The 23,614-nt window shown below is 37.6% G+C and overlaps 1 protein-coding gene across 1 annotated transcript in view; it reads left to right on the plus strand.

The window, feature by feature from the left end:
- LOC136262281 (phosphatidylinositol phosphatase PTPRQ-like) overlaps nucleotides 1-23,614 on the plus strand; it is a 90,717-nt gene that overhangs the window by 7,618 nt on the left and 59,485 nt on the right. The window contains exons 5-22 of the mRNA XM_066056501.1: nucleotides 2,713-2,921; nucleotides 2,972-3,140; nucleotides 3,239-3,514; nucleotides 3,667-3,960; nucleotides 4,148-4,429; nucleotides 4,487-4,759; nucleotides 4,984-5,262; nucleotides 5,324-5,596; nucleotides 5,716-6,024; nucleotides 6,081-6,413; nucleotides 6,462-6,740; nucleotides 6,910-7,203; nucleotides 8,121-8,456; nucleotides 9,241-9,576; nucleotides 16,235-16,570; nucleotides 18,591-18,926; nucleotides 21,713-22,048; nucleotides 22,222-22,557. Coding sequence (XP_065912573.1) covers nucleotides 2,713-2,921; nucleotides 2,972-3,140; nucleotides 3,239-3,514; nucleotides 3,667-3,960; nucleotides 4,148-4,429; nucleotides 4,487-4,759; nucleotides 4,984-5,262; nucleotides 5,324-5,596; nucleotides 5,716-6,024; nucleotides 6,081-6,413; nucleotides 6,462-6,740; nucleotides 6,910-7,203; nucleotides 8,121-8,456; nucleotides 9,241-9,576; nucleotides 16,235-16,570; nucleotides 18,591-18,926; nucleotides 21,713-22,048; nucleotides 22,222-22,557 — 5,286 coding nt within the window. The remainder of the gene's footprint in view (nucleotides 1-2,712; nucleotides 2,922-2,971; nucleotides 3,141-3,238; nucleotides 3,515-3,666; nucleotides 3,961-4,147; nucleotides 4,430-4,486; nucleotides 4,760-4,983; nucleotides 5,263-5,323; nucleotides 5,597-5,715; nucleotides 6,025-6,080; nucleotides 6,414-6,461; nucleotides 6,741-6,909; nucleotides 7,204-8,120; nucleotides 8,457-9,240; nucleotides 9,577-16,234; nucleotides 16,571-18,590; nucleotides 18,927-21,712; nucleotides 22,049-22,221; nucleotides 22,558-23,614) is intronic.

Consider the following 23,614-nt stretch of genomic DNA (forward strand, 5'->3'; position numbering starts at 1 on the left):
TACAAGTGCCGGTGGCGAAGACCACTACGACACCTCACCTAATAGGTGGAAATACACTACACAGATCACTCGAATTCTTTTATAGCCTGACATGTAAAGGTCGATTGTGGGCCATAACGTCACCAATACGTATAATGTTTACAAGCAGCCAATGGCGATCAAAAAAGCCAACGCGGGTGGCCACAACTCTAGTCTACATATATATAAACGTACTTATACACCTTACTAGTCTGGTGCCATCTTAGCCCAGATTAAACTGTAGTCCACTTCGACAATGACTCAATAAAAAAAAAATATTCTAAATAATACTAACCTTTACGTTCGATTGTGGTAACCAGTTTTGTCATGCTACCAGATTCGAGTTTAGCCAGTGTGAATAGTAAGAATTAGACTAGTATCGTTTAGTAGTTAGGTTTTGTTTACTTAAACCGTCTATTTAGCTGATGTTTTTCGCTCGAGAGAATCACTATGGCGATTATTAGTCTGGTGCTTAGTCTATATGGCATGCTGGCATGCTGAGCACTACATGATGAGAGTGGAACAGCGAATGCAGGTTAGTGATATAACCCATAGCGTACTAGCTTTCAATATCTCAGGTGGCTGCAGTACTGCAGGGGGAACGTCATCGCAACGTCAGGCTTGGTTACCCACAATCGATGTTAGAAACCTGGCCTTTATAAGTGTTACAGCTGTCTTGTGAGACTCTCCCCACCTATTAGGTGAATGGTACATAACAGTTATACAACGTGCACTCGTGCTCTGCCTGTATAAACGCACTTGCCTTCGGGCCTGACGGCCCTCAGGCTCGTGCATTTATATCAGGCAGAGCACTCGTGGCCGTTGTATAACTATATAATACGTATATCATGAACTTGATACTTGAAATATCATGATGTGTAAAAATGTAGCCTTGATATAGTTATCGTCTCATGGTTTTATTGCAATAGCAACAATATATGGTTACATTGCCCAACCCTACCATGTATAATATATAAGTACTATATTCATCAGCTTGCAGTGTTGGGCAAGTTACTTTGTAAAAGTAACTAGTTACATATTACATATTACTTGCAACAGAACTATTTAGTTACAGTTACATATTACCCATAAAATACAATAACTGTAATAATATTACTTATAGAACTTTGCGTGGGCGAGATCAAAGGAAAAAGTGTACTTTAAATTTCATAAAGTACACTCTCTCAGCCGGCCAACTGCTTCATCGACCACAAAGAGTGCTTTATTGCACCGCAAAGAGTGCTTTATTGCGAATAAAGCACTCTTTGCGGTGCAATAAAGCACTCTTTGTGGGCAATAAAGCACAGTTGCCCACATGCCTTAGTGTAGGCTAATAGCCTACGGGGCTCGCACCAGTACGACTAATCACCCAAGCCGCGCTGAGTGATCAATCACCCCAGCCGATACGAGTTCCACCACTGGATTGCTTTTATAGACATACCTAAATGCTTCGATGATGGGTGGGAGAAGATGACGTTGCTGTTACGTTTGTTAATGTAAACGGACAAGTCCTGGAGATATCACGGAAATACTTCACCATGTGACTCGCAATAGAATCGATTGTGAGTTGCGAGCAAAACCTGCCAAAAGACGCGATGAACGTCTACTATGCCAAACTATGGTGAAATACGCGTGAGTTACTTTGTTAAACTAGTTTGTGTGCGTTCAGGCTGCTAATAGTTCGTGCAACGCTTGTTAATTACGAGTCCTAGTGTATGGTGAAGCTACACGACTAGAAAGTTCCATAAATCATTTAAAGCATAGCCGCGAGTGCTATATGAAAAATAAAGTACGAGGCGCGCGGCCGAGATGCTAATAAAGCACGAGGCTGAGATGCTAAGCATCTCGGCCGCGCGCCTCGTACTTTATTTTTCATATAGCACTCGCGGCTATGCTTTAACATATACATATTATACTACTTTGTGTCCACAGCCTTAAACTGTCACGTGTGAAACTACCACCTTATCACGTGACATGATTGCGTTGTTGGACAATGTGCAAATCTTGGTTATAAGTAAGAAGCTAGTGAATAAGCTTCATTCAGTAGGCCTCGTTACTTCGTTGTGGTTAGGCGTTACTCAGAGGATTACTAACGAGATTAGTAACTTCGTTACTTTTAGTAATGATATTACATCATATTAGACTCGTTACAGTAATTATATTACTTAGGTAACGTGTTACGTTTGTAAGTAAAGTATATTGCGTTATATTACCTGTTTTCATAGCGTATTTCGTTATATTACTTTGTTACCACAAAAGTAATAATATTACGTAACGCGTTACTCCCAACACTGTCAGCTTGCATACATATGTGCTTCACATATATATACTGACATGATTAAATGTGCTGGCATTTTACCCTATTACTTCAGTATGATTATTAGTGATAGTAATGGTGTATTGTAGTATCTATGTCTCTAAGGCTAGTAGGACCGCTGCTTAGGGTAGCAAGTAGGGATGCAGAATTTGATTTAGGCAATGGCTAGCGAAAATGCAGTAGATTGTATTAGAGCTAGTAACTTATGTGTTACAAAGTTGCAGAACTATTATCATAACCCACATTTGTCTAGTTGCCGTTGGCTGTCCATTTCTGTCCCATGTAATATATTTGATGTGTATTTGATTAGAAAGAGGGATGCTGATTTGTATATAATGTGTAACAATGCAGTGTACACTTTTTAATCTCATTTGTAGCACCTGGTAATGTTACAATTAGTTCTGAATTACTTGGTGCTGAGAACAGAACATTGGCTGGAGTTGGACAAAATGTTGATGGTGGAGGTTTGAACTTGTTCACGGAAGGGTTTGATATAGTGGTATTCTCCAATACTACTGTCTTTAACTTGAGCTGGACTCCAGTCAATGACATGGATATCATTGATGATTATGTTATAATGGCAGAAGTGAGAATACATGCCAGTATTTGTAAATAATGTTGTTGTTGTTTTATTAGTTAAGGAATGCTCAGCCACCATACAACAATTCAGCAACAGTACCTGTTGGTAGTACATTAAATATTTCTGAAATTATTCCAACTGCCAACTATACATTGTGTATAAGGGCTAGGAACTGTGCAGGTACTGGTCCTGAAACTTGTGTCACCTTGATAGCCCCTGAAGGCGGTAAGTTTTTTGTTATAGTTATTTTCACAAGTAAAACTGGTGTGTGCATGGCTGGTGCACAAAGTTTAGTTATTATGCTTTGTATTGTTTATATGTAGCTCCCACTGCTGCAAGGAACTTAACAGCTTCCCCTGGGAGGAATAATGTTACACTGATGTGGCTATCACCTGTACAACCTAATGGCAATGTCTCCTATACCTATAGTATTAGTGTGACAACATCTGGTGCTTCTATAACAAGTGGAACCGCCACAACTCTTAGTGCATTTGTTGAAAACCTGAGAGCATTCACTAACTATACGTTTACTGTGACAGCTATGACCAGTGCTGGATCTAGTGCTCCAGTCATGGAGACATTTATGACGTTGGAAGGATGTATGTTATACTTAGTAGGGTCAATATATTGTTTGTTCATTGCAATATAAATGTATTACGATCATGGCTTTATGCTAAAACCTTAAAACTTGTTCCTAAATGTTTTTTGTACACTGAGCTATAGTGTTTTCTTATTTCTCTCATTCTTGTAGTATCAGAAGCAGTCAATAATTTCACAGTGATTACAACAGCAAGGACTGCTCTATTGACAGCTAATCTTCCTAATATAACTAGTGGAGTAATCACATATTATGAAGTGTCATACCAAATTACTGGATCCTCTAATGAGGTGACACTAAACATTAATACTACTGACAGTATGCCCTTAAATGGCACAGTAACTGGTCTAATACCATTTACCAACTATACATTCTCAGTTAGTGCATGTACAACTGCTGGATGTGGTGACCCTTCTGATGAAGTAACACAATCAACTTTAGAGGATGGTATGCTATGTCATTTTGTACATGTGTGTGTGTGTGTGCGTGCATGCACGCATGCGTGTGTAAATGTGTGTGTTTTTCATTATCAGTGACATCTTGTATGGGAATTGTTGCTAAAATTATATATGTAATGCCAATAAAATATACACATACTGTGGTGTAGTTATATATGAATGTTGTTTTATTTTAGCTCCTACTAATCCACGCAATGTTACTGTGACGTCAGTCAATGCAACTGCTGTTACTGTAACTTGGGATGAACCTGCTATGCCAAATGGAATGATTCGAAACTACACAATCTCAGTTTTCACATCTGACAACAGTTTAGTGCTTTCAACTTCTCCAGTGGTTGTCACATCATTGCGTACAATGATCTTTGGTTTAACCCATGATACCTTGTATGTATTCAATGTAAGTGCTGTGACTATTGCAGAAGGTGATCCTGGATCAGCAATGTTTAGAACAAGGCCTTGTAAGTGACATTTACCTCTAATCATTAATTGTTACTTTAAAACTCTGTTTTGCTTAGTACCATCTCAACCATCTAATGTCACTGTTGAAACTGGAGGCTTATTACGAGCACTTGTGGTTGACTGGGATGTGCCTGAGAGGCCAGCTGGTAACATTACGTCCTACATGGTGAACTATAATGGCACCACGTTGACTACTGGTGGGAGTATCACAAATTTAACAATTATGGGACTGGATCCATTCACTATCTATTCTATAACTGTAACAGCATGTACTGTTGATGGGTGTGGCAATGAGACTAATCCTTTTGTTGGAACTACAGCAGAAGAAGGTTCATATGTTAATACAATATACTATTCACACCATACTTTGCAAAGAATATCCAAAAAGCACATGAAAATTTGCTCTTAGTACATGTTTTAGGTATACAATATATACAGTACAGTGGTGTTAACCATTGTTTATTGATACACCTTTTAAATTTTATAGGTAATTGCAACAGTGATTAACTATCTGTGCATGCATTAATTTACTGATTATTATCTTTGTATATAGCTCCAGGTCGTCCTCAGAATGTCACTGCTTCACCAATTGACTCTACTACAATACAGATCAATTGGGCTATACCAAATGTCACTAATGGGATCATACGTTACTATACTGTGGTATACAGGATAAATAGTAGCATGGACTTGATGGAACTAAACTCTACCAATATCACAGCATTAGTGACTGGACTGACTCCCTTTACTTTTTATACACTTCACGTGTTGGCAGTTACTGTAGCACATAGTGAAGCCAGTGAAAGTGTCACTGTACGAACAAATGAAGCAGGTAACCACCAAACAAGCTTAATTGGAAATTGTAATAATAAAAATGTTTTTGGTTACTATAGCCCCAAGTGCTCCTCGAAATGTTATAGCATTTAATGTGAGCTCCACTTCAATTAATGTAATGTGGCAACCACCAATGACTCCCAATGGAATTGTTAGATCCTATCGTGTAGTATATACCACTGGTAGTACTACTGCTAATATTAATACTACCAATGTTTCAATTGTTATAACTATGTTGGAGATATTTACAAATTATCAGGTCCAGGTATTTGCCACTACTGTTACTGAAGGAAATGGTAGCAATGTAGTCATGGTGACCACTGATGAAGACAGTAAGTCTTGGATTATTGGTTGCAAATTATTCTTGGGTACACTGTATATCACCTCATACTTCTAAGCATGTCTATTAATTGTCTTGATCATATTTACATATGTACTTGTCAATCTATAGGACCTGGGCCTCCTGGTGATCTATTTGTTAATGAAGTAAATTCCACTGCAATAGTTGTCACTTGGGATCAACCTGGTGTAACAAATGGAATTATCACATCATATGAAATTCTCTACTCTGTTGGTAATGTTACAACTGTTAGTGACAATGATACAAGTGTACTAGTTGATGCAACCACAAACACTTCATATGAACGGATCATTGGTGGGCTTGATCCATTCACAGTGTACACTGTGGTTGTAAGAGCATATACTCGTATTGGAGCTGGAGATTTGACTGATACATTCAGTATTCTAACTGATCCAGATAGTAAGTGCATAATGCTGTGTATTAATACTTTTGTTGTAATCACATTTCCATCATAGGCTCATCCCCACCAGTTAATTTCATGGTAATGGTTCTCAACTCTACTGCAGTACAGTTATCATGGCAATATCCTATGACTCCAAATGGTGAGATCAGAGGCTACTCAATCCTTGATTCAACACCTCCTAATATTGAGATGGTGATACTAAACATCACCTTGGACACGGTGGATGATACTAGCAACCAGACTGCTACAATAGCGGAGTTGACACCATTTACCTACTATGGCTTTCGTGTTCGAGCCTACTCTTTTGGTGACCAAAATGAGCGACCAAACTTTGTACATATCGGAATAGCAACTGATGAAATACGTGTAAGAACAGATGAAGATGGTAAGGTGTAGCTAGCATTGTGGTGGTTGTTATTTGCTCACTTTACAGTACCTGATGCTCCGAGGAACTTTTCAGCAGTAACTATGTCCTCTACAAGTGTGCAGTTGTCGTGGGTTGTTCCTAACCCTACAAATGGTGTTCTACTGAGTTATACTGTAGTCTATTCCAACAGCACAAATACTTTAATGATGGTGTATAACAATAATACATTTATGGGCGAAATTACTGATCTTAATGAGGACACAGATTACGATTTTGTCATTTATGGTAATACTAGTGCTGGAGCAGGTCCCAATGCTACTGATCTGGCGAGAACATTTGAAGATCGTAAGTGCATATCTATGAAGTTGTTCTATGTATTTTCAGTACATGTACATTTATGCAGAAAACTTTATTTTTTAAAAGTGGAAAATAGCCACATGTGTGTATTCCATGCTCAGTAATGGAATCTGTTTACTGTGCTGTGATATGTTATAATTTCTGTTATCCATTACAGTTCCTTCAGCACCACCGCAAAATGTTCGCACTATGGTACTAAGTTCCACATCAATATCAGTGTTCTGGGACCCACCACCTTTCCTTGATCAGAATGGTGTCATCACTGGCTACCAAGTGACTGTTACTAATGTCAACCGTACTAATGTCTCTACTGTTGTCAATGTTACCAATACTAGTCACATTGCATTGGACTTGCAGGAATTTGAAGCATATGATATAGAGGTGGCAGCTATGACTGCTGTTGGCTTGGGTCCATTTAGTGAAGCAGTTCGAAATCAAACTCTTGAAGATAGTAAGTACTTCACATTAGGGTTGGGAGGTACTGAAATTTTATTTGTCAGGTGATGGTAATGACTATATTGTTAGAATGGCTGATATCAAGAGTTAATATGGAGAGGAGAGTGTCTAACATCACGTAGTCCTATAACCTATAATTGTGTGGAAGTTAAATGGCTTCCTTTCCTTGTAACATATAGGCTTCTAATTTGTTTGTTTCCTTGCCCCAAATAGTTTATCCACATGGTGATTGATTTTCGAAGACTTATCCTAGCGAATCACCAAAGACTAAGGGCAAGAATATATTGCTCCTTCAATTACAGAATGGTTGAAGGAAGGTTTCATTTGTTAACATGGCAACACAATTGAAAATTCCAAGCAGTGCTCTGCCCTCTGCCGTTGGTGTCTTCACAGAGTTATCCTTGAGGTTATCAGCTATGTAGTTTAATGCAACAGTACTGCTGTAGCTAGTTAAATGCATGTCCTTGTGTGGTGGTCTTTTTGGTTAAATATACTAGCCATTATACAGAAAAAAAGCTATTTATCTTCCATGCTATTGTTTGTCACAGGACTGTACGACTATATTAACTCTTGCTGAAAGAGTTTTGAGTGCTCTAAGACCTATACAGCTTCTTTATCATAGCATCATGATTATGAATAGTGGAACAGTATTACTACTGTGAAAAAAGCAATCACTGTGGTAATCAATAGTACACAGTTGTGGCGTAATACCACTATTAATTAAAACTAAGCAATACAGATATCAATTATTGGTATTGTGTAAAGCCAAGATACTGCCCACCCATGTGTTTAACATTTTAGTAATATATGTGTGTGTACTTATGTACATTATATATATTTACATAAGTACTTTGTGTGTACGTGCATACGTGCATGACAGATTATATATTTGATCTCTAATTTATACTTTAGTTCCTGCTACAGCTCCTCTAAATCCGTCAGTCACTGTTGTGGCCTCTCAAAGTGTACAGTTGTCATGGGACCCCCCAATGCTTGGAGACCAAAATGGAATTTTACTACGTTACCATGTCATTGTTATGGAAACCCAGATACTGTATTTAGATGACGAAACTCTAAATTCACCAATGGGAGATAATTTTAACAGAACATATGATGTTTCAGAAGGACGTATACAGTTGGTTGACATGTTACATCCTAGCTACAACTACACTGTTAGAATAGCAGCAGCTACTGCAGCAGGAATAGGTCCCTTTAGTGACCCCATTACTGTGATGACATTGGAGGATGGTGAGTGGTTCATTTACTGTACCTTCTGTACATTGTATTTCAAGCTTTGTGGTTGTTGCTTATAAAATGGAATAGTAGCTAGACAGAATTTTATAAAGTGAAATTCAATAGCTCCAGATATGCATGTCTAATACAGCTGTCTTTTTCTAATAAAACATTTTAGCAAATCAATTGCCATCTTGTAACTTTGTGGACTGGCTTTGGACTTGTAAATGAAAAGTGACATGCTAATAAAAGGAAAAAAAGCTATCAAAATGAGCAAGGTTTGAAATTTGTGAATCCAAAGCCAAAATAGTTGTAGAAATGTTAATGTGCTAGCTGTGTTTCAGATCAGAAGTTAGCTATACCTCATTATTTTATACTACCGAACTGTGTTTTATTACTGTAAGCTGAATACTCTAATAGAGTATCTCGCTTTAAAGTAGTGAAAGAGTAAAGCCCATTCCAATGACAGTTTTCAGCATATGTCACCCCTAAAATTTAGACATAGCATTGCTGTCATCATGTCTCAGAAATGGTTGGGGCTAAATTTGGTATACGGGCTGCCCTAACAGGCAGGCAACTCCACCATACAATTTTCTCCATTCGGTTATTTAAGGTATCACAGAATTACAGCTGTACATATGTGTAAAAATCACATTTTCCTGTCAATATACACCCACAGTACAACCACCAGCTTCTTGCCCAACACGATATATTGTGTGTTGAACAATATAAATTCATGATTATTTTCTCATTATGTTTTGTCTGAGTGTAAGTAGTTAAATAATATTCACATGTGCAGCTCCAACTGAAACTCCACTAAATGTCAGTATAACTGTTGAGACATCTCGTAATATCATGTTGTCATGGGACCGACCTTCACTAGAAGAACAAAATGGCATACTTACTATATACCATGTGATTATCATGGAAACACAGATACTATATTTAGACAATGGAACAGTAATCTCACCAATGGGAGAGAATTTCAACAGAACATATAATGTTTCAGAAGGACGTATACAGTTGGTTGACATGTTACATCCTAGCTACAACTACACTGTTAGAATAGCAGCAGCTACTTCAGCAGGAATAGGTCCCTTTAGTGACCCCATTATTGTGATGACATTGGAGGATGGTGAGTCTTCTACACTATAATATGTGACCGGATCTGCAAAAACCCGACAATCGTGCATTTTTAAAATTCCTGTTTATTAAATATTTATAATCTACATAGCCAAGTGTACCCTCTGGCAAAGTTTCAGCCTTATATGCCAATAACTTTAGGAGTTACAGCCCTACAAAGTGGCAACAACAGAAAAATCGATTTGTACAGTAAGTATAGGGAAAATAAATTACAGGCACCTGCAAAAACGGTTGTAACTTACCAACAGATTGAGGTACAGAGCTACAATTTTCACCATCATGTTCACCATGAACAGGGGAATAAATTACTGGATAAGTTTTTCCTTTACTCACTCTTCTTCACTACATACAAAGACGAAATTCGTGAAGAAAAATTGATCGCATACAATCGATTTGACGTGACATGAACAAACGCTCATAACTTCTGTGTCCTTGGGTCTACTGCAACGAAACAAAAATTTTCCAACTCCTCTTGAGCAGGCGAATAGGATGATATCCAGGGTGTTATTGTTAGTCCCTTCCTTCACTACAAAAGAGGTGTTCAAAAAATTACAGATTTTTTTCAATAATACACAAGTGTTTCACCCATTGTATTCAATGCTTTATACTGTAAATTTAGGCTTGCGCGATTGTGTCGGGTTTTTGCAGATCCGGTCACATATACACTACTCCAATAGTTTTGTTGATGTGATGAAGTAATTGTTATCACCGTTCTGTAATGTTGAAGCCCTTATTTTCACAATCAATCGTAACACCACTCAATTGCGGGTACTTTTAAAGGTGTGGTATTTAACCAGGTAAATACGATATTCAATTTTCAATGGTGTATTATTGTTAAAAGGTGATACACTTGTGCATAAGCCTGAGCCCTCACGCAAATCTAGTGGATTGAAAAAATATAAGCATGTGATCAGAACAAAATAAAACAATGTATTTAAACAAATAAAGTAGAGTAGAGCATCCAAATTAATGATTGTACAGTAGTAGCTACATTAAAGCTGCCATGCGACAAGTATCATGCCTCAGTATAAAACAATCATTCGTCAAAAAGCAGCACCATCAATAGCAGGGCTATGAAGTCTGATTCCTTACATTCAGTGAATGATGTAATCAGACATACATGTACAGGGTACATAATGAGGCATGAGCACATGCATGCAAGGTCACCAATCTGCCAAGTGCCAAACTACTATTACAAGGCAAGTTTAGAGTAGTTGCTTCACTGTCTGACATATGTGACAAAAGTAGTACACATTAGTCAAATTTTAATTGTATTTGCTACACATGGATCCTAGGAAGTGACAGAAGCATCGCACCACTACCATCATGGATTATGTATTTGTTGCAGACAAGCATTTATTTATTTATATACGGGATTCCTTGCCTCATGCTAAGGTGTTTGACAAGTATGTAGCAAGCATACATGTATACAATAAACTTACCAAACAACACATACACAATGAACATAATGAGCAGCACATGAGCATGTACACACAATAAGCACCATAGTGGAACATACCAGTAGTGACGTAGCAATTGATTGTAGACCTACATAGCCTCATTAACATGCACGTCATATGTGCATGTTTCGTTTAACATGCGTGGATAAATATTCTTCCAGTCTATTACTTGCATGTGATGAATTCCAAGGTGGTTTAAATGCATGTGCACTTGAATCAAGAAACCAAAGTCAACAATTTATTGCTTACTTTCTAGCATTCCAAGTATAGATTACCATCTGTTTTGGATAATGGTGGTCCTCCAGGACATCAAAAAAGTCAACATGCTTTAAGCTAACAATTATAAACATATTTGCTACAATTTCCAGTTTGTAAGAACTCCGCAAATCCCATGGTATTGCATTCACAATACATGCACAGCTGTGCTACAATAGCTACTGTTTCTATTGATTACTGTCCTTGTCATTCCCTGATACACATGGTGACCCCTTTGTGTGGCATGAAATAGCTAGCTATTGCATTTTATGCAGCTGTACACACACAATAGCAATGACTCACCAAGCTAACTTTAACCTCATATCAAATATTTATAACCTAACGAAGGCATGTAACATGATGTTAGTATACAGGATTGTCTAATACAAGTAGCCCTTACTTTGCTGATATTAGAAAATACTCTAATTATTTCACCAGTGTCATGTGTTCCGTACACAAAGTATGCTGCTATATATTATAATAATTATTGTTGGTAACAATGCAGGCTATATACTCTAGGCTGTTAGCTTTTATTTATAACTTAATACTAAAATTACTAGTATTGGTACCTGCCCTACATGCAGAGCCATCTCCACATTCTTACAGGAACCAAACTATTCACTTGAAACAACAGTTCACAATGAGAGAAAAGTAGTGCATGGCATGAAAAGTCATGTCATACACAGTGGAAAGGAAAGCCATACCTGTTGTATATGTGCAGGACCTCATTGCCCTAGTACAATCTATTAGTAAGCTACTTATGTACTGAAGTGTTTGGTGGGTTGTGCAGGTGTTATAGGTATAGCTAGTGACATTCAAGTGCACCACTTGTATTTCTAGTAATCGTAAATTTGCCCTGATTATGATGCATCATTTTGCTATAACTTTGTAGCTGTGGTCTGGAAGGAAGGCAGGGCAAGCAGACTAAAAATCGGGTTTGGGGCGTTTTATATTGTTTTTTAATATTTATTTATTTATTTGAAATTCAGTATTTGGGTCTTCTGTAAGGGTTTATTGTGTTTTTTTTTAATGCATTTGTAACACTAAGACTATTCCGTAAAGGTACTTTTTGTCACGTAAGATGTTTCTATGATGGTTTTATGGGCAGTGTTTTGTCATTTCAGGGTGATCCCTTCTATGATTAGTACTGTATTATGCACTCTTGATTGTATGATTTTGACTATTACCAAGAGTTCATAATATATATACTGAGGAGAGTATCCTACTCTCATATACCCCTGTAGAAGGGCGTATTGTGAAGTTATGATGTAGCACTTCTGAGTTTGCCCATTTTTCTTTGTATAATTAATGATGTCATTAGTTGAACATGGTATCGATTGAACACGTGCCTAACAACGTCGCTAGCAACCAAATTAACTCCTGCTCTAAGCATTGAACTACAATCGTGTATTTATGGGTTAAGACCGCTTTGTAGGCATTTCTTGCTAGGCCATTCGCGAATACAGCTATCCTGAGCGTTGCGAGTGTGAAATGGTGTTAACGATTCTTGAACTTTTATGGCTGCCCGTACATCACAAACCACAACATCTTGTCATTACATCATAACTTCACGATACGCCCTACGCCCTTCTACAGGGATACATGGGAGTAGGATACTCTCCTCAGTATATATATTATGAACTCTTGCTATTACCTATAAATAGACTTCTATATATTACTTTTTTTTTTTTTTAATTTAACTACATAGCTCCAACTGACACTCCACTAAATGTCAGTGTAACTGTTGAGACATCTCGTAATATCACATTGTCATGGGACCGACCTTCACTAGAAGAACAAAATGGCATACTTACTATATACCATGTGATTATCATGGAAACCCAGACACTATATTTAGACAATGGAACAGTAATCTCACCAATGGGAGAGAATTTCAACAGAACATATAATGTTTCAGAAGGACGTATACAGTTGGTTGATATGTTACATCCTAGCTACAACTACACTGTTAGAATAGCAGCAGCTACTGCAGCAGGAATAGGTCCCTTTAGTGACCCCATTACCGTGATGACATTGGAGGATGGTGAGTCTTAAATGCTGAGTATAGTACTAGATATATCAAGCTTTTAAAATGTATATACATTCCATTTCAATATGTGGGACTATCATACAGTACTGTATATACTATATATATGTGTATATATATATATATAGTAGGGATCATGGAGGTTTTGAATTTCTCATATCACCCAACAACTAGCCTCGCTTTTCCTTCACAACTTGGCAGTATTAACAAGACCATAAATGTTTTCAGAATGATCCCAAACCCTTTCTAACCCTGAGGGTTACTGTAGTTGTCTTACAAATTTGTTGTTACCACTTTTAACTGTTGTGTACTTCAGTTATAAATTAAAAGCAAGGTGCCATTAAGCTTCTCTTGATGAGTTTAACAAATGAAACGTGTGGATTGTTATGTAAGCACTTTATTCTGGCAATATTTGCTGTTCGTCTTGCCCTTCCTTGCTTCTGATGAGCTTTCAATGTACAAAAGTGATAGCAATAAATTCTTTTCAACCATAGTAGTGTATTACACTCCACTGATTCAGACGAGGGATCGACAAACTCAACAAAATCAGAGACGAGATTTTGAAATCTTTAATATTTCAAGATTTCCTTAAAATCTTAATTATAACTTTTCCTTCTTGCAGGTCCCTCGGATTTGACTAGAATCTTCTTGGCTCTTTAAATTAACAAGCCTTCATGCATCACGTGATCGGTAACCCTATGTGGTAGTAAAAATAGATTGTGCTATAAAAGGCTATAATGCCCAATATAGTGATGCACCGATACCACTTTCACACACGCACGCACGCACACACACACACACACACACACACACACACACACACACACACACACACACACCAGTACATTTGAGGTGGAAATGGCCGATACCGATCCAAAGCCGATACTTTTCCCCACAGGCAGTTCTAGCTAGTAATTTGAATAATAGTTAATAAACCAGCTTACTAAACACTTGCTAATCTCGCAGTTTTGCTGGTTTTGTGGTTATCAACTGTTTATGACTTCAATGAATCTTATTTCGTGGCTTACTGCCGTTTCCACTGTACTTGATAGTGCAGTGGCTGGCTAATTTCAAAGAATTCATGGCTCATATCAGCTCTTCCTCTATCTACTCCATTTGATTTGCTATGTCAGTATGCCGCTATCTTGAAAAGTAATTAAATGACATCATTTAAAGTATCAGTTGGTATCAGACATTTATATAGCCTTACCAATACAAGTCCACTACTGCCAAAATAGAGTCGATACCGATACTAGTATCAGTATCGGTGTATAACGGACTAAGGTCCACTTGTTGTCACACAAAGACTAAGTTACTACTGTCGCTTGTTTTGTGCTACTGTAGGTTGTTCATTAGGTACAAATTGTATTTTTATATCTGGTTTGTGTGCTAATCGGGTGATAGCTAATTGTCAAAGCAGCAAAGTTGATCCACGTGTTGTCACCTGGCACAATGGATCTGGAGATAGTACATCCATACGCCTGCCTGCCTGCCTGCCTGCCTGCCTGCCTGCCTGCCTGCCTGCCTGCCTGCCTGCCTGCCTGCCTGCCTGCCTGCCTGCCTGCCTGCCTGCCTGCCTGCCTGCCTGCCTGCCTGCCTGCCTGCCTGCCTGCCTGCCTGCCTGCCTGCCTGCCTGCCTGCCTGCCTGCCTGCCTGCCTGCCTGCCTGCCTGCCTGCCTGCCTGCCTGCCTGCCTGCCTGCCTGCCTGCCTGCCTGCCTGCCTGCCTGCCTGCCTGCCTGCCTGCCTGCCTGCCTGCCTGCCTGCCTGCCTGCCTGACACCTCCAGCCAAGCATATGGATAAGGATTTTTGATGTCACTCCAGCCTGAGACATGAAATACACTAGTACAATTTTAAAAGGTAAGTTGTGTCTGGAAGTTCTGGAGAGAAGTGATTTACGAACTGTTTACTGAAGTGAAAGCCCAGTGTGGTGTTGGTGTATCAATGCAATATGCTACTCACCACCCACAAAGGTATTGATTTAGGGTTCTAGCAATGATGAAAAGTAGTGAAACAAGATATTTGAATGATGATAGTTATGTTGTAATGACCACAACCATTCATATATCTTGTTTCTCTACTTTTTATTGCTTAAATTAATTGTACTACTTTTTTGCTAATGCATATACACATCTGGCTGTGACTGCTTCATTAGAGTATCTCAATCTCCCTGTGTGTTTCAAGTAAACTACGCAATAGATCAAGGTACATGCTTTGCCATGTCTAATTTCTACAACAAAACCATGGCTTATTGTAGCTATATCATTGAGGAGTGTGGTTTTGGCTTGCTTTGATCGTTGAAGCATAGCAGTATGTTCTGATTTTTTAGGGGCATGGTCAGACCATGCAATCTTTTTATTATAAGTGCAGCTACAAGTATCTTCTCCACTTATAGTCACTTACACGCTCAAATAGTTTTGTGGTGTCTAAATACACTACTCTAAGAAAAGTGTCATTGTAGAAATTTAATACCGAAGTACAGTTTCTATGCATGAAGAAGAAGATGATCATGTAATTGAAGATAAAGGTAAAGTATAGAAAGAAGACACTCGTTAGAACCAGAAAAAGCACTTGCCACCTGTAAGTTTGTTATTGTCAATATTGTGGCATGAAATTGTGACTGTGTGCTGCTTAATTTGGCCTCTAGCTTTGTGGCTGTGGTCAGGCAGGCAGACCAAAATATGGGTTTAGGCATCGTCTCTAAGTATTGTGTTGTTTTTAACTCTGGGCTTGAAATTGGAAGTTAGATACAGTTATTTTCGTCACTAATGATATTTCTATGATGGATTTTAACAGCACCATTTTGGGAAGCACTCACCGTTTTAGGGGAACCCTACTAAACAGTTCTACCCTACTGTTTGATAACAAATTATATATTTAACTACACAGCTCCAACTGAAACTCCACTAAATGTCAGTGTAACTGTTGAGACATCTCGTAATATCACATTGTCATGGGACCGACCTTCACTAGAAGAACAAAATGGCATACTTACTATATACCATGTGATAATCATGGAAACCCAGATACTATATTTAGACAATGGAACAGTAATCACACCAATGAGAGAGAATTTCAACAGAACATATGATGTTTCAGAAGGACGTATACAGTTGGTTGACATGTTACATCCTAGCTACAACTACACTGTTAGAATAGCAGCAGCTACTTCAGCAGGAATAGGTCCCTTTAGTGACCCCATTACTGTGATGACATTGGAGGATGGTGAGTCTTCTATGCTGGGTATTATCATAAATAATAGAGTACACAAAAGGGATGGAAAACACAATAATGTGACATTACATAAACATATATTTCTATTGGAAGTCCATGTGTTGTGTCATAAAAACCTTGTTACACTTGCTGTGTTTGTATCAAAGAGAAACAAATTGTTGCAACGAAAAAAATTCTTAACTAGCAATTGCTACAATGAACTCAGTTAAGTAATTGAGGATGGTACCAGTGCTCATGGAAGTTATACATGAAACGAAATGAGATTGAAAGTGAGAAGAAAATCATAGAGTACAGTAGTACTGTATATTAGGGATCACAGAAGTTTGTAACTTCTATAAAAGATATTGACCAGAAACCAGCCTCACGGGACATTCATGGTGCCTTGGCATTATTTGTTAGGTGTAACCAAACCCAAAAGTGCCTTCAGTACAACACAAAACGCTTCCAATAAATTACTATGAAATTTATTTTTTCTGCTAATTGATTAACTGTCTGCCTTCTGCCTTCAAGCATAACTCAATAATGGCTAAGGCTACAGGCTTGATTTTTCACTGTTAGACATTGCTTTAGCCAGACTGGTGCCTTTTGGCATACGCCACAGTACATATATTGCATGTATCATGGACCTACCTTTGTCCTCCTTCATGTACCATTTATCTTCAATGACAGTGCAAAGTGTCAATTTGCAGTAGCTAGCACGTGATGACTTCCTACGTTTTTAATGTAAACCGTCCTTATTTCCAGTGGTGACTGCATTGATTGCAGTGGGGCTTTGTATTAATGCTGTATAATGCGCTGAATGTAGCTGAAAGCAAATTGTAATGGCTACTTCAGTAATTGATAGTTAGGGGTATGGCACATTCAGAAGAAAACATTATTTCTTTTAATGCAGTACGTGCTGGTTCACCAGTCATAATTATGTTACAATAAAAGTAAGCAAACAAGTACAAGGAAAGTAGGAATTGATTAGGGATCATAGCCATAAAAAGTGGTGTAGCAAGGGAGTCGCCTGCTGCCTACTCTAGTTGAAAATTCCAAAAAAAAATTTTTTTATGCTTGTATATATATTTAGCTAGCTCATAATAGAGATTTGTGGGTTTACTTAATGTGACCACAATCTTTGTCAATTTACTCCTTGTTTCACAAGTGTTTTCAGTAATCCTTTTTCCTACTTTTAAAATTATTAATATATGTAGTTATTATGTAATAGTTATACCACAACTGTGAGGGATTTTGCTGATATATACACCCGAACCCCTAGGGCTGCAGGCCCAAGGGGTAAGAGTGTATATATAAGCAAAATCCCGACACAGTTGTGGTATAAGTGATAAATATCACTCAGGGCACACTCACCTGATAGGTGAAAGAACTACAAAGTACTCACCCCATTTGTTTTGTAGACTAGCATCTAATGATCAATTGTGATTTCAATTGCGTGGGCAAATAGCTCTCAGAACGTTATTCATACATCATTATGTTTCAACACACGCCGGGAACTTTCGATTGTGGGATTGACTTTTGGGGTGTTTTGTCACAAATACGCATACCTTTTCCTTTTCACTTGATACTCACTAGTGTACCTATCTATACTCATTACAAATAACAACCAGAGGGTTATTTTGAGTTTGATGAGGCTTTCCAAGGTTGTTTTTAGACATGCGCTCCATTAGGATTTACAAAAAAGAACATACGGTACTGCTCAAATGTAACGTCGTACTCGCTCGCATTGCTCGATTGCGAGTGATTAAAAAACTTGCTAATTAAAGGGTGTGGCACCCATTTCCTTTGCGAGTATTCATCCTGTTTCGTGTAGGATGAATACTCGCAAAGGAAACGGGTGCCACACCCTTTAATTAACGAGTTTTTTAATCACTCGCAATCGAACGGCTTGAGCGAGTGCGACATTACGTTTGAGCAGTACCGTAGGGCAACCCCTGTTGTGAACCCACTATCATAGTTCATGATAGTACTATTGTATAATCATGAATTTATTATTTTATTATTCATACAGCTCCAACTGAAACTCCACTAAATGTCAGTGTAACTGTTGAGACATCTCGTAATATCACATTGTCATGGGACCGACCTTCACTAGAAGAACAAAATGGCATACTTACTATATACCATGTGATTATCATGGAAACCCAGATACTATATTTAGACAATGGAACAGTAATCTCACCAATGGGAGAGAATTTCAACAGAACATATAATGTTTCAGAAGGACGCATACAGTTGGTTAACATGTTACATCCTAGCTACAACTACACTGTTAGAATAGCAGCAGCTACTGCAGCAGGAATAGGTCCCTTTAGTGACCCCATTACTGTGATGACATTGGAAGATGGTGAGTACTGAATCACACGGTAGTACTGTATAATGAGAATCATAAAAATTTGCATGTTCCTTTCACATTATTAATGGTTAGCATGAAACGTAATTATGATTCTGATTAATGCTGGGGATAGTGTAATTATCATAATATGATTGATAGTAATAAAAATTTTCATGATATTATATGTATTACGATGGTGTTTAGAAGGAAACTATCTATATAGAACCCCACCTGTAAAATGAAAGCAATTCATGTACTAGTGTTGCACCAATATAAGATTTTGCCAATATTCCAATTACTGATATTGGATAATATTTTCATTACCACGGCTCCTTTCTGTACGTCCATTTGAAGATGAATTTCCATCAACAAAAACTAAGAACTTTTTCTGGACTTCATCACTTTTAGCATTGTTAGACTTTTTACAAGCCTTCCCATGCCTCAAGTCAATAAACGTAGCCGATCCGATATAGCACAGCATGTCTATTTTGTAGCAATTTTTACTAAAAATTTGATTGTGAAGGATCAGGTTTATAGCAGTAGTATTGCTAGAGCAACAGCTGACAGTACACCGAAGCAGTAATAACAACATTGTAATGCAGGAAATTGCAACTCGATGCATTTGCAAACATCATGAGCACACCACACTTTTACGGAAAAAAATTCAGTATACCAGGCACTTACTTAAAGGTACCCAAAGAAATTGAGTGAAGACTTGTATCTTGGAAATGATTGTGTTCAACAGGGAGTAGACTATTGGGCATTTCCATAGCAAAACACATCTATTTTGTAAAGACAGCACTTTGTGTATGTGTGTGCTTGCCTGCCTGCCTGCCTGCCTGCCTACCTACCTACCTACCTACCTACCTACCTACCTACCTACCTACCTACCTACCTACCTACCTACCTACTTACCTACCTACCTACCTACTTACCTACCTACGTATGTTTGGCCGTATGCACCCACGTGAACAAACCCATTAAATTGTGAATATACATTCAGTGACAATAACTGAATGGTGAATTTGCAAAAAATACTGAACTGCATGGTGTTTTGTAACTGAATTGCCCAATAAGGAAAGCACATGTAGCTAGCTGCTAGTGCCCAATTGAGATCAGTAAAATTGACTGATCATTACAGGCAAATGTATAATAGTAACGTGTGGATACTCTATCCATCCTAAATTAAAGCACTTCATTACATTTTTGTTAATTAGCAAGTGAACCCCCTGAAGGGGTATATTTGTGGTTGCAAATGAATCTTAGTAATTATAATGCAAAAGCTAAATGTGTATAACACGAGACCAAGATACTCTAATAGAACAGTCATCCTAATAGAACATTCATGTAACAAATACATGATAAAATTTAATCAATATAAGTGCAACTCTCTTCTATCCCAATTTGCTAGTAAAGAAAAATTAAGATAGGTAAAAGCAAACCTTTTGGGGCTTATGCATGCAAAAAGTAAGTGATATCTATTCCAAAACAGCAACCAAGCTGTGAAAAAAAGGGTGGAACCCCCAAAAAGTCAGGTACAGTATAAAATCAGAGGTGGTGGCCAAGATATGGCTGTAATGATGATAATGCCAGGCATGGAGTGAAGTACTTTGGTACTTGTACTTGAGTGCACTCAAAGTACACTTTTTGAATGTCTGTATTTGGAATAAGTTCTAAGAAGGTACTTATAAGTACTTTAAATTGTATAATCCACTCAACATGTGCATAGAGTATACATGTGAAATGAGAAGCTACATTGAGTAGTCACAAGTGCAATATGGTCACCTGTGTCCCTCCTGTTGAGAGACTATTTACAGTTAATATCAGATGGTTGATCAAGGAAATTGAAATGCATGAGCAATACGTGCTTGAAAGTAGCCAATGAAAATTGTAGCATTTGATTCAATCAGCTAACTAGTCTGACCAATATTTAACTGGTTGTTTTCATGCATGTAACTTTTTCTGTATTTGGAGTTCACAGCAAAAATTGACTGTAACATATATAGTAGCAGTAAAGGATTTATTTAAATAAGTCACTCAGTGGTTGATTTTCCTGTCCCCAAAGTATATCATTCCACAGAAAATCAAGCTGATACAGCTCTGCAGATCACTTTATCCTTGTCCATTTCATGGTTCCCACAAAACCAAAAAGACATACAATAACATCAGTCTTATTCTCTTCCTTGGGTCCTTTGTTTGAGAGTAGAAGAAGGACTGGATCTCCATAGTGCTTTTTAATTATTGAGGTTATAAAGTGGCTAGCTATGATGCAAGAATGGCAAATGGTATGTATTATTTGCTAAGCTTAGCTTACAAGCTTGCACTGTAAGATAGTGGATGCATGAGTCTCATCCTTAAACTTTTCAGGAGCTTTGATTTTAGTACCAGATGACTGTCCAGAAAATTCTGGATTTTACTGTCTATACATATTACAATAGCTGTACAGTCTAAACTGATATGTCTAACTTACTTTATAAAAATAGTATATATGGTATATCAGGTATATACGTATGGTCATTCTATTTGTTTGTTTATTTATATAAACAGCTCCAACTGAAACTTGCTCTGAAACTAATTAACATTTAACATGTTCTATGTCCGCTTTCACGAATGATCATCACTAGTGATTAATACTGGTAGACCAGACATAGAAGTCAACCCTTTTCCTTTGATCAAGATAAGATAGGCACTGTTTAATTAAAACATACTCAGTCCTATCATTCCTTAAGGTTGTGGCTCATGCTTACCATACAGACTGGTGCTTGAAGAAATATAATGTTTACTTTCACTTTTAATAGCTCCAACTGAAATTCCACTAAATGTCAATGTAACTGTTGAGACATCTCGTAATATCACATTGTCATGGGACCGACCTTCACTAGAAGAACAAAATGGCATACTTACTATATACCATGTGATTATCATGGAAACCCAGATACTATATTTAGACAATGGAACAGTAATCACACCAATGGGAGAGAATTTCAACAGAACATATAATGTTTCAGAAGGACGTATACAGTTGGTTGACATGTTACATCCTAGCTACAACTACACTGTTAGAATAGCAGCAGCTACTGCAGCAGGAATAGGTCCCTTTAGCGAACCCATTACTGTAATGACACTCGAAGATGGTGAGTTTTTGTGTTTAAGTGTATAAAGCCATTTGCTAGTAAAATCCAATTGAATTAATTATCTGGATAGTAGTAAGTACTGTATTTCCACCCGTTAAATACAAAAAACTAGAGCAAACATATGTGACCAGATTTAATACATTTTATGCACAATTATGTGTATTGTGTTACAGCTCCAATTGAATCTCCACTAAATGTCAATGTAACAGTTGAGACATCTCGTAATATCACATTGTCATGGGACCGACCTTCACTAGAAGAGCAAAATGGCATACTTACTATATACCATGTGATTATCATGGAAACCCAGATACTATATTTAGACAATGGAACAGTAATCACACCAATGGGAAGGAATTTCAACAGAACATATGAAGTTTTAGAAGGACGCAAACAGTTGGTTGACATGTTACATCCTAGCTACAACTACACTGTTAGAATAGCAGCAGCTACTGCAGCAGGAATAGGTCCCTTTAGTGACCCCATTACTGTGATGACATTGGAGGATGGTGAGTGTTGCATTTGTGTTACACAGGTACAGTAGTTGTAAAAGAAAACTCACAGTAATTTACACAGTGCCTACCCTGAAAACCCGCAAGTTTTATGAACTTTGTGCATTCTATTGCTTAGCAAGTTTGTAGCGTCACCATAACCCCAGGAAATAGTAAGGGCTTATACAAACTGTAGTACCACAGTAATTTACACAGTGCCTACCCTGAAAACCCGCAAGTTTTATGATCTTTGTGCATTCTATTGCTTAGCAAGTTTGTAACGTCACCATAACCCTAGGAAATAGTAAGGGCTTATACAAACTGTAGTACAGATTCGCCTATAATAATAAGTAGAGTTATAAGTGTGTGGAACTTACCATTTTCAACTAAACAAAACGATTTGTTAACATCGGTGACGATCTGTCTTCTTTGCGAAGCGATCTGTTACAAACCATCGGTTTACTCCTTTTAAAGAATGCCATCACATGATCCTGTATATCATTGGATGCTCTCTAAATGAAGAGCACCATGAAGTTTATCGTAGCTCAATACAAGCAACAAGGCAAAAGTTATGGACGGAAGCTTAGTTTTGTTGTTGTTGTGGTGTAAATATAATATACTTATAACTTGTAGGCTAGTTCTTTCTAGTGTAATACATTGGCATTATATATCAAAAGAATCACATATTAATGGCGAATATAATGGCCTTTATTTCAAGCTCACAGCTTTAATTACTGCTGAGCTACAACCTTTTGTTTACATCCTATACACTTGGATATAATGTTATGGTGCTGGGCTTTCATATATTTGGACGTAATATTACGGCAGCAGTCCTTAAAGGGTTAATTAAATTAATAAGGAAGTATTACTCCTATAACAGATAAATTGTAACTTTTTAAAGCACCCAATACATAAATGGCTGCATATTATGTGGGGACAGCATTGCAGACTTCATATTACTCCCAGAAAAGGCAACAAGTTACATATTACATGTTACTCTGAGGACTGTAAATAGTAATAATATTACATTTGCTTATTTCAAGCTACAAGTAAATTCAGCCTTCTAAATGCAAGG

Source organism: Dysidea avara, chromosome 7 (genome assembly GCF_963678975.1).
Source record: "Dysidea avara chromosome 7, odDysAvar1.4, whole genome shotgun sequence".
Classification (NCBI taxonomy): domain Eukaryota; kingdom Metazoa; phylum Porifera; class Demospongiae; order Dictyoceratida; family Dysideidae; genus Dysidea; species Dysidea avara.